This window comes from Marmota flaviventris, chromosome 8 (genome assembly GCF_047511675.1).
Source record: "Marmota flaviventris isolate mMarFla1 chromosome 8, mMarFla1.hap1, whole genome shotgun sequence".
Lineage (NCBI taxonomy): Eukaryota > Metazoa > Chordata > Mammalia > Rodentia > Sciuridae > Marmota > Marmota flaviventris.
The window spans coordinates 14297527-14309623 of record NC_092505.1 but is presented as its reverse complement, the minus strand read 5'-3'; the positions used below and the strand labels follow the sequence as shown (position 1 = coordinate 14309623).

At 36.9% G+C, this 12097-nt stretch overlaps 1 protein-coding gene across 4 annotated transcripts in view; it reads left to right on the top strand.

Annotated features, from left to right (window-relative positions):
* Map3k7cl (MAP3K7 C-terminal like) overlaps positions 1 to 12097 on the top strand; it is a 45842-nt gene that overhangs the window by 17496 nt on the left and 16249 nt on the right. For all 4 annotated transcript variants that reach the window (XM_071615797.1, XM_027929219.2, XM_027929220.3 and 1 more), the window contains one exon: positions 9002 to 9117. In XM_071615797.1, coding sequence (XP_071471898.1) covers positions 9002 to 9117 — 116 coding nt within the window. The remainder of the gene's footprint in view (positions 1 to 9001; positions 9118 to 12097) is intronic.

Below are 12097 nucleotides of genomic sequence, written 5' to 3'. Positions count from 1 at the left end.
GGGATTGTAAAATAATAACACTTTCCCCCCACTTACTACTTTTCCCTTTTATATTATTATCGCAAAGCTATTTTATCATCGTGGAAATTAGATGAAAATAAAAGTAAACATATTTTGAAACTAAAAAATGAAAGCATATTCAAGATCTTGTTCCTACATCAAATTATGGATTGTGAATTTTACTTTTTTTTTGTATTGGAAGAAACATTTTTCCCCCCTTTGGGAGCTTTAATGATTTACCCTGGTCTGTGGAACATTCTCCACAGGATTCTCAGTACCCCTGACAATTATCCAGATAAAATTTCTGTTAAAGCATCACTAAGTCCATTCGAATTTTATAGCTTTAATTCTACCTGACATGTATTAGAAATTAAATCTATTTAATTATTTTACTCCAATGAGATGATTTCATCTTCATTGGTCTTTAATGAGGCAGGGAATTGACAGGATGCTTTCTAGCTCAGAGGTCTTTGTATTTTTTTCCCCTTTAAATATAGAATTTGTTTTCCTTTTCCTTAGCAGACAGAACCTTCTCAGCCTTCCAACTAAACACATTTAAATAAGTGTATGTTTATTGAGTGAAGGGTGTGATTGGATTTGTTACAAACATTCCCTGAGTTATTAGTACACTTGGTTAAATTTGTCTTTGTCTAGAGTTGCTGCCTGTAACCTTTACTCTACACTCTGGGGCATGAGTAAAAAAAAAAAAAAAAAAAAGCAAGACAGCAAGGACTGAGACAGAAAAACTAACAACTAACAGAAAAATGACACCTAAAAGCAGATTCTTCCTTCTGTGTTAAGCACATGCATTTAAGCCATTCTGCAGCAGGAAGTCTGTTTTGAAAGCAATGAAAATGCTTTGTGTACAAAGGGAATAACCCATTACAAGAAGAAGGCCGCCTTTATGGGCAGTCTCACGGGCTTTCACTGCACAATTATGGTTCTTGGAATTTTTTACTGCCACAATCCATTATGGAAGAATAAAAGTTGGGTTGCAAAGGCATATAAAATACCTTGTGGGTGTCACTATTTGAGAATGGACTGTCTCTTGATTGCCTCTGTTGAAGCCTTAAAAACTTGCCTATTAAAAATGGATGTTGTCAGGAGATTATTGCGTGCCCTACATTCTGCAATCTCTCAAAACTTAAATTCCCCCAGTATATGAGTGCCTGCTCAGTAAAGGGTGTTTCCCTACAAATAATCATATATATATATACTTTGTAATTTTTTTTATTTAAAATTTTTAAATTATTTATATATGAGAGCAGAATGCATTACAATTCTTATTACACACACAGAGCACAATTTTTCATATCTCTGGTTGTATACACAGTATATTCACACCAACTCATATCTTCATACATGTACTTTGGATAATAATGATCATCACATTCCACCATCATTAATAACCCATGCCCCCTCCCTTCCCCTCAAACCCTCTGACCTATCTAGAGTTTGTCTATTCCTCCCATCCTCCCCCTCCCTCCCCCACTATGAATCAGCCTCCTTTTATCAAAGAAAACATTCGGCATTTGTTTTTTTTTTGGGGGGGGATTACAATCTTACTTGATCCTTGCAATAACTGCATAAACTACTATGTGTCCACTTACAGATGAGAAACTTGAGACCAAATTTTGGTCTAAAATAAATTTCCTAGTCCCCACTTTTCCTTAATACTTTTTGTGGAATGAATGGGCTGCTCGAATTACTTTGATAGGTGGAGGTTTTCTTGTATTTGGTTGCCATGGTAGTTCTGGAACAGTCTTGTAAAATTTGTTCTGACTTTCTGATATCCAGTGCACATTCCTTGGTAATTTATAAAGTGTAGCTATAAAATATCCATTTGGTAGATACTTTATCACCGATTTGACCCCCAAGATTTTTTTGTTGCTTTGCCAAGAATGTGGACATGTTTGAGCATGTAATTCATGGTACTTCTATTTTCACAAAGCCAAAAAAAGCCCTGTGCAAGAATAGCAGTGACAAACATTTCTCTTGATGTCTCTATTAATGCAAAATGTTGGGCAAGAGATCTCAGGGTAAGGTAGGTGTTAAAGCGAGCATCTCTTTATAATATTCACTTGTGGGCCTTGGGCCTCTGCCCAAGGGCAGGTGGAAGGTTAATCTTACTTCGTGCAGATTCCTTTCTTGGGACTAGATTTCTAAATTTCCTATGCCTATGCAGGACAGTATTTTGGTAGAGCTTTAGATCATACAGTTAGTAGAAATAAGGCCCAATTCTATGTACCCTTTAGGGATAAATGAAAAATTCTTACTTTTCTTCAAATTTCAGTTTTCTTCTATTTGGAAAAGAAGTAATGACTGACCTCTCTCTGCACTGAAAGATGGTAGAATCCTTAAACAGTTCCAGGTTTTGGGTCAAAAGTAAGACTGTTTCACACCTTGGTAATATTATGATGTTTGGAAACTCTTGCTTAGATCAAAAGTATGCTATCATGACCCAAAGCTATGCTATAATGTAGTATTAATTATATTGAAATGAGGAATATAGTTTTATAATCAGGCAAAAGATATGACATCAAGTAAGTTACAATAAACATTCTAAAAAACATGGTTATTAACATAGATTGATGTGGGTTTGATCTCAGCTCCACAGAAGATTTGTGATTTGGGGCATGCTATTTATTCTTGCCAACCCTTACTTTTCCTAACTGCAAAGTGGAGATAACAGTATCTTTCTTACATTGTTGTGGGAATTAAATATGGTAATGAGTATATCTAGCACAGTCTGGCAAAATAAGTGCTCAATTTAGATGAATTTCCTTTCCTGGTGAAATTTTTGATCGAGTGGAATATTTAAAACAAGTAATTTATCTTTATCTGTGCAAAGTGAAATAAAACAAGCTTCCCTTTGGATTTTCAAGTCAGGCACAGAGTTTTCTGATGCTCTCTTCTTGTCACCAAGGAAAGGTACTTGGAAAACAATGTGATTTTTTTTTTCCTGCTAAATTGAGCAATAGCTTCAAACGCTCTATAGTCCTCCCATCTGATCGGAGATGACAGTGACAGGTGTCTCTGTGGTACACACTGAACTTGCCTTTTCTCAGACAGAGTCTGATAAGTCCAGAAACTGATGTCACCTCCACAAATAAACAATTTCATAGCTTCAGTTGAGAACCATAATATCTTGTTATCCAAGCAGCCTCTCCAGAAACTTCTTTTAGGTCTTGCATCAATACATTGCTGAATATCGGGAAATGAAAACGGTAGACAATGAAGAATTCTCAACATGAAATGCAATTCTAAAAGGCTCATATAAGCACTGACAATAGCGAACATTTTCTCTCTCGTGCACATGTTGAAAAGTATCTCTTAATTAGGCTGCTATGACCACACAGAAAACACATATAGATACTTTGGAACATTACTGTAGTAACTTCAATTTATTTTTGGGAAGCCTAGTTAGTGGTTATTAGGATATTAGGATACAACTTATTGGAAAAATCATGAAGACATTCTTGAGTTATTGCCCTCTTTTACATTGCTTACATCAACCAAAAGGATTTAAATATACTTTATTCTAATGTAATATAATGCATAAGTTATAAGTGGTAGTGCTTACTTGGATTATAATGTAGATACTATGGAAATATCAGTTCTTAAAATACTTAAAATTCTAAGATAATAGAATTTTTATGATGGGAATTAGCCTGGACTGTTTTTCCTCTTAGTTTTAACAAACTATGCTTGTTAATTTTGAGACATTTCGATGCAACAAAATTTTTGAAATTTTTTTGTAATTGTAGATGGACAGAATGTCTTTATTTTATTTTATCTTACTCTGTGCTAAAGATCGACCCCAGTGCTGGGTAAGCACTCTGCCACTCAGCTACAGCCCCAGCCCAAAGATACAAAAAGTTTAAAACAGACACCCCCATTCACCCCAGAAATAGGTAACCCTGAGAATCAAGAAATAAACACAGAGTCTGCTCAGCCACTGTAGAATGCTTAGCTTCCTAAATATATCTTCTGTGTGGGAAGCTGGGATAGGAAAATTAAATTCTTGCATGTTTAAAGTGGACGGGCCAGTAGTATTTGCAGAGGCCAAGTAGAAAACGGAAACGCTTAAGCCGGCTTTGCCCCTTGCGGAGGGATGCTTGGCCCGGCCCTCTCCCATGGGGCCCTTTCCAAAGGCCGGAATCCACCCAGGAGGAGCTTGCTGTGAACTGATGGCCGAGATGCCTGGTGTGGCTCAAGGCGGCATTCTTGGAATAGGACCCTGCGGTTTCTCTCTTACTTCATCTTGTTAAATCGGTCCCGGTGATTGGGCTGGGTACCAGAGGTAGTAGCAGTTCCCACAAACTGCCATGAAATTTAAACCCTTCTGGAGCTCCATCGTCCTCCCAAGCTGCCATGGGGAGAGGCGGAGATGGGAGAAAGAGGGTGAAGAGGCAGTGCCACCCCCCGGGGTCTGGCCTCATCCAAGCCCCAATCAGTGTCTTGAATATGTATGTTTTGGATTCCTCTTGTTCGGTAGGCAGCATTTCATTTTTTAAACCAGAGTATGGAATAAATGTATCCAAAGTGTGGGAAATAATTTTTTTTTTAAAAAAAGTAGCATAGTAATGGAGAATATTCATTCACAAGGCAAATTTCTCCTCCTGCTGTGAAAAGAAATGATCACATCAATAGTTTCTTTATTGCTTGTCCGTAGTCGGCATGGGATTTTAACTACGATAATATAAGAAATATAGTCCAAGTCAAGCAATGAGAATGGAAAAGGTGTTACTTTTATTAAAACTAAAGTTAATGAATGTTTGTCACCTGGTCACTGTGGGCATTCTTTTGTTATTCTTTTTTTTTTTTTTTTGTACTGGGGTTTGAACTCAGGCCCTTGTGCGTGCAAGGCAAGCACCCTACCAACTGAGCTACATCCCCAACCCCTATTCTTTAGTTTTTAACTTAACACAAACCTATGCACAGCTCATCAGCTCACAAATGCCAGTTGCTTTAGATGCCACGTTGCTTAAATCAACTGGTAGCTCCATTTTTAAACTGGAGAGACAATTCTCATGCTTTTGGGCATCTATTTTCTCAGGCAGAAACTTTATTTCAATGAACACTGTTGGTCATACATTGTTGCTTAACCTGAGCCATTATAAGAAGGTAAGAGAGAATCACTGTGGTCTTGGACCTAACGAAACTACACACATGCACACTTTATGTCATAAGGCAATGAGAATATGCTGTTACACAGAATAACGCTTCCATTATTCTGTTTCTACTTTTTATATTATGTATAAAACCTAAATATCTCAGTTTTTTTTTTTCATCAGAATTCCTGTTGGGGTGAGAACATCATGTTTTTGTTTTGTTCATAATACTGGGATTGAATCCAGGGGCATTTTACCACTGAGCCACTGGCATTTTGTCCAGCCCTTTTTATTTTTTATTTTGAGACAGGAGCTCACTCAATTGCCCAGGCTGGCCTTGAACTTGCACTCTTCCTGTCTCAGCGTCCCCGCTACCCTCAGTTGCTGGGATTACATGGGTGGGCCCTCTTGCCCAGCAGCATCCTATGTGTTGAAACAAATTCTCTGTTGAGTTTTCTGGGCTAGGGTGAATGTCTAACAATGTTACTCATCGTCTAAGAACATTAGATTCTGCTGGCCAGAGGACATTTTGATTTGCCATCAACATTCCTGATTAGCAGTGAATGGATTGGGATTATAAATATAAAGGGGTGAGGAATTTGAAGTTTCCTGGAGAGAAATTTGGGAAAGAGAAAAAGTCTGGGTACAAATTCAGTGAGCTTCAAATAGGGAATCCTGGTAGCAATGCTTCAAAGGTGAGTCAGGGGCAGCAGAAATATCTGATGAGAATTTTTTTTTTTTTTTTTGCATTTTTTAAAAAAATTGTGGTACCCCCCCATTTACTAAAATTTATCATTTTAGTAACTTTTTTGGTGATTGTGATTATCATAATTTCTTTTTTTATTTGTTCTTTTTAGATATACATGATACTAGAGTGTATTTTGACATATTATATATCCATGGAGTATAACTTATTCTAATTAGGATCCCATTCTTGTGGTTGGACAGTTCAGTAATGTTAAGTATATTTACACTGTTATATAACCAATCTCCAGAACTTTATCTTGTAAAATTGAAACTCTATACACAATAACTTTTCATTCCCCTCCCCTGCAGTCTCTGGAAACTAGTAAGATAATTTTACAATATTATGGTGGGTTTTGCAATATAATTTCTTTCCTTGCTCAAAAAAAAAAAAAAAAAAAAGGAAATCTACATTGCTCTTGAATGTTTTCTTGAAAATTAGGAAACCCTAAAGTGGTGGTGAGTTATAGTAGGGTCTGGAGGTCTGGGCGAAGACAGCTTGCAGGGGTTAGAGGCTGAAATGATAACTGCCGTTTTTTTGCTCTTGGAAATGCACATTAAATTATAGCTTGCTCTTTTTAATTGCCACTTTATTGTGGTAAATCTTGAAAATATTATTATGTATAGGTTGCATGCTTATTTCTGCTAAGAGTGCATGAGGATACTGAAAATATCCTGAAATACTTACTACTTATTTTCATGTACCCTTAGCGGCATGATTACACTACTTATATATAATAATATCTTCAGATTCCCTACAATAAAAGTGTCAATAAAAAAATGAACAAGCTAAACTTCCCACTTAAATAAAAGCATTGCAAAGTAGTAAGCAAAGGGTGAGGGGGCTAGTTTTCAATTTTCCTTTTTCATTTGTGCAGTGAAGGACATTTCTGCCTTTACATGTCTGCTCTCTTCTATATTTTCTTAAGCATGCAGATTCTTTACACAGAGTTCTCGAATCTTTTGGCTATTACATAGGTTCCTATGCTGCATTTGTGGATTGGATACTTGTGGGAGGCAATTATGTACTAAACTCATTTGAACTGAGTGTGGCCTATGTGATAGTCATCAGGACAGGATAGGATGTGTAGTTTTATGTCTGCCAGTAAGCAAATCCTTTAACAGGGCACAGATGATTTAACAGCTTGGCTAGTGAGCCCAGGGTACATTGCTTTCATTCCCCTGCCTGTTATACCTGGTAATTTGCCAGTGTAACAGGTGAAAATTGATGAGTGGGTAGCGATTTCTGGGACACAGACTGGAGGAGCCAGGAGTTCTGAATTCCTTTGGCAACAGCTTCATCTCATGGTGTGAATTATATTGTAGTACTACTATGCACTACTTTTCAATTTATTTCTATATAGAAAGGGAGAATGGTTCCAACAGGCTGAGTTTATGCTACCGGCATGCACATGGGGCAGTAGGGAAAGATGGTACACAGAAGATTGTTATTATAAACATATATATTTTAACATTTTTTTCAGTTGTACCTTTATTTTGTTTATTTGTTTTTATGTGATGCTGAAGATTGAACCCAGTGACACAAGTGCAAGGCAACCACTGAGCTACAACCCCAGCCCCGTGTTATTTTATGTGTGTGTGTGTGTGTGTGTGGGTGTGGGTGTGGGTGTGTGATTTTTGGTGGTGGGGAGGTACTGGGAATTGAACTCAGGGGCATTCACTCACTGAGCCACATCCCCAGTCCTATTTTGTATTTTATTTAGAGACTGGGTCTCACTGAGTTGCTTAATACCTCAGCACTGCTGAGGCTGGCTTTGAACTTGAGATCCTCCTGTCTCAGCTTCCCAAGCCGCTGGGATTACAGCCATGTGCCACCATATATTTTTATGTCTCAGGCAAGACAGATTTCACATGAAAGTAAAATTGATCCAACTCTTTTTCTCTTTTTAAATTTAATTAGTGATTGACATGTGTTAATTGTTCCTATTAACCGGGGGGGGGGGGGGGGTTCAGTATGATAATTCAACATGTGCATAGTTATTTAGAATCTTATTTCCTTTAGAACATTTTTACTCAGAGACCTCATGGTAAATAGGGAGGGTCATTTTTTTAAAATCAATCAGATGATAAATTTTATTGAATTTGTATTTCATCCTTTGAAATATGTGTCCTTGAAGAATGTGAGAGAAGCAAACAGTAAGAAATTCGCTAGTTCTCAATTTACTAATATAAAATCAGAACAGGACCTCATCAGGTACATGGCTTACACATATAGACTATTGTAAACAATTCATTAGACTGAAGAGCCTATTTAACAATGAACTCATATTTTTCAGATTGTATATACTTTTTTCTATAAATAATTGTAAAGGGTGATTTCAAAAAAACTCTTTAAAAGACAATTAACTAGTATTCTTAAAAAAAGTGTTTTTTCCGTCACATGCAGATAACATAGACATTAGAATAATAAACTTAGGAAAGTTAGTTCTTTAAAAATAATTTCTAGAAGTAAGGGTTTTACCATGGTATGTTCAGAAAGGGTTGCCATGCTGGCCTCTCTGACATGAATGGGAAAAAAAAGGAGAAATGATATGTACGCTCTTGTGTTCATGTTATCAGCAGGGTTTTATTTGAGGTCTGGTCTTTCATGCGGAATTGTTAATGCTTGCAAGTGTTATTTCCAGCTCACCATCATTTCTTCAGGTTGGATGAGTTTCTCAGGGATGAGCCATTTTTGTAAGACTACTCCATTTTGCAGGATGAAATTATGCCTGTGGGCTACCAGAACAGACAGTGAGGGGTAATTGAAACAGACAACTGAAGTATTCCCCCACACAACTGCCCTTTTCTAAAGCTGTTTAAGATTTCTGGAAGAGAGCTGCAAAATCATTAGGAGACATTTTTCCAACAACACATGGCAAGTAATTGAAACGTAATGGGTTTCAGGGCTCTAGCTCAGGCCCGAGATGCCCATGAATGTCTTTGAAAGATGCACGTGGTGACTATCAGTCCACCTTTCTATTTTCAGTCAAATAGAACTCACCAGACTTTGTCTAATGTTGATTTACAATGCTGCTTCATGCAAAAAATCTCCCTCTAAAGAATAGGAGCAGAACTAATTGTTGGTAATGTATTCTGATGCAAAGAAATGGACTGATTATCTCTTCTTGTTGTTTGCAAAGCCTCTGCCACCTTGTCATGACTCCGTGGAATCCATGCAGGTGTTCAAACAGCACTGCCAAATAGCAGAAGAATACCATGAGGTCAAAAAAGAAATCGCTCTGCTTGAGGAAAGAAAGTAAGTACTAACCATGCCCCCCAAATACTCACTCTCCTCCAAGCACCTTCTATTTTGCAAAGGCTGGAGGTGGGTGAGAGGGGAGCAGGTTGTGGGAATAATCTAGATAAATGGTCCTGCTGTAGCTTGAGTGCTTTACTTCATGGGGTAGCAAAAAGAACAGAGGGGTGCTTTTACTCAAAACTTATTATTTTTTTTAATAAAAGATTTTGGTTCAGGAAATTAAATTGACAAATTACTACCTAGAGTCATACTATGTTCTCTGTAAATGTGCCTGAGGCCTTAGAGCGCTTTGGCTTGGAGTGGATTTTAATTAATTTTTAAATGGTAGAGTTTCTACATTAAATGGAGAAGCCACTGGGATAAGTTTTTGGAATAATGGAATAATGCAGATGTATTAGTTGTCCAGCTATTTTATAGTCTGAATAAATTTTTGTCTTGATGGCTCTTAATACAATTACAGTTCTGCTATAGGGGATTATTCAGTTCTATTAATTAGAGTATTCTAATTTTACTCACCCCTAACTTTTTGTTTCAGAATCCCCCTTTTTAACTGCACTCAATTCTGCTGACATCTACCCAAGTGACTCCTCATTTTCTTATTTCAAAGCAACAGCTTTAGACTCTTTGACTTAATACTATTGAACAGTTAGTACTTATACATTTATTAGGGATATTTTAGTCACTACTAAGTGGTGAGTGCCATAAAATCATGGAAAGTTAGATGTTGACCATCTTCAAATTCTGGAAGCCTGGGCAATTATGTGACACCCAACAGCTAAGAAAACCCTTGTCCAATGCATGAAACAGAATTCAAACATAGTGTAATTCTTAACTTTTATTTCTTCTTTTCCATCTTACTTACTGGAGTGACACATGATATATATTTATTGCTAGATTTTTAAATGAGAGGAAGTGAAATGCATTTTGTTTACAGAAACTTAAATTCTTAGTACTCTTTTAAGAATCCCCAGAATAGTGGTTAGACAACATGATTTGGTGGTAAAGAATGGATTATGGATTTGGGGAGCAGATTTCTGTACTTACTCTAAGACCTCATTTAGCTCTTTCTTACTTCCTTGCTCTTCCATGCTTCAAATCTAATATTCTACCTGGACTTTGGTTATATGGGATTAAAGGATGTTATTAAGAAATCAGAATAGGGTACATGTCTGTAATTCCAGCTACTCAGGAACCTGGGCAATTTAGTAAGACCCTGCCTCAAAATAAAAATTTAAAAAGGAGTTAAGGTATAGATCAGTGGTAGAGCACTTGCTTATCATGGGTCCAATCCACAATACTTACATAAATAAATTAATAAATAAAATCAGAAATACAACATTTTCTTCATAAATCTAAGGGTTCCTTTTGGTCTATGAGTTTTGATAAGTTGCCTGGAATACTCAGGTTGCACATTTATATAGTCTGCTTCTTAAAAACAATTTTATAAAAAAATTAAAGATTATTAGTGATGTAACAAATGTTGCATTCAAAGGAAGACTGCCATAATCAGTAGAATGTGTGTGTGTGGGGGGGGGGGGGGAGTGTGTGTGTGTGTTTGTGTATGTGAACTGTAGTGGTATGATAGAAAAAACCCCAGATAGTTTTGTCTTTCTTTATAAATGCTTTAGTTCGAATTTATCGGAGTACTTTGTTACTTAAATTAAACCCATGTATGGCATTTTGGGAGCAACACAAGAATCATCCACTAAATTATATGTTCTGCAAGTTTATATTTTTATATATTTATATTTTAAAAAATGATAGAATAATGACATGAGAGTTAGCCATATATGGTCTTTGAAATATAGCCTTACTGCTTGTGTTGGGAAACAGGATAACTTGTGGGTACCACCACAATATTAAAATAAGAAAAGGCATAGTCAACTTCTAGAAAGAAGATGGCTAGCAGACTAGCAGAAGTACTTTATACAACCCTCCAGAAACATAAAGAAGTAGGGTAGCCCCTTATTTAGATAATCATATGTATGCTTCTTCAGAACTCATCTTAAATCCTCCCCAAACCTCTTATCTGAATGCTTTCCCTAAACAATGGATGTATCACTAGTTTTCTTCTTCCTTCTCTTCTTCCTTCTTCTCCTCCTTTCTCTTCTTAGTTTTCTTTCTTTGACATAAAGCTTCTCAAATTTCTTTTTCTGCATTCCCAATTCTACCATCTTGGTTGATGCAATAACTGGTGTTCCTGCCTATGGTTTCTTGTTGCTAGAAAGTGACAGCCAGTTTGGGGCCTGGATTTCAAGAGCCACCATAGTCTGCCTACATACAATGTCTACATCCCTCGCTTCAGTGGCATTGGCCTAGTCACTTTTCCCAGGTAGGAGGAGGATCCTCCTGCATGTGAGGCCTGTTCACACCATGTTCTTGGCCCCTTTCCTCCTCTGTGGCTGCCCAAATGCTGCCCAGCGTGGCTGAGAGTTCAGCCCATATCCCTGCCCAGCCATCACAGAATGATCAGTACTTTTCTGGAGCAAAAGAAGAGTCACTAGAATGATTCTTTGGTACTTTTTTGAATCAGTATTATCCATGGCTGTCTGTTTATTTCCTATCTTTCTGACTGTGTATAATTCCCGCAGACATAGATACCCTTTAGCATCTCTTTGTATCCTGGTCATCTGTCATAGACCTGTGTGTGCCTAGGGTCAAATATGAGTAAGGTTGATTTGGAGTAGCCAATTATAGGTTATAGTAAAATCCTTTGTGTGCACATACTTTATTTTTAGTTTGTGTAGTCTATATTTAAAATACAGTCAATATCAGCAATAAAGTGTTGCTAAGATAAATTGTTAAATAGGGAAGTCTGGTTATATTTATAAACAAATGAGCCTCATCCTCCAAGAATTATTAGCAGTTGTTGTTTTCAGTTAATACTGTACTGAAGCAGAAATTCATTTTACAGCAAATCTTATCCTCAAGTCTTTGTTTTCAAACAAAGTGAAATGGGCCAGATGGATTTGACCCA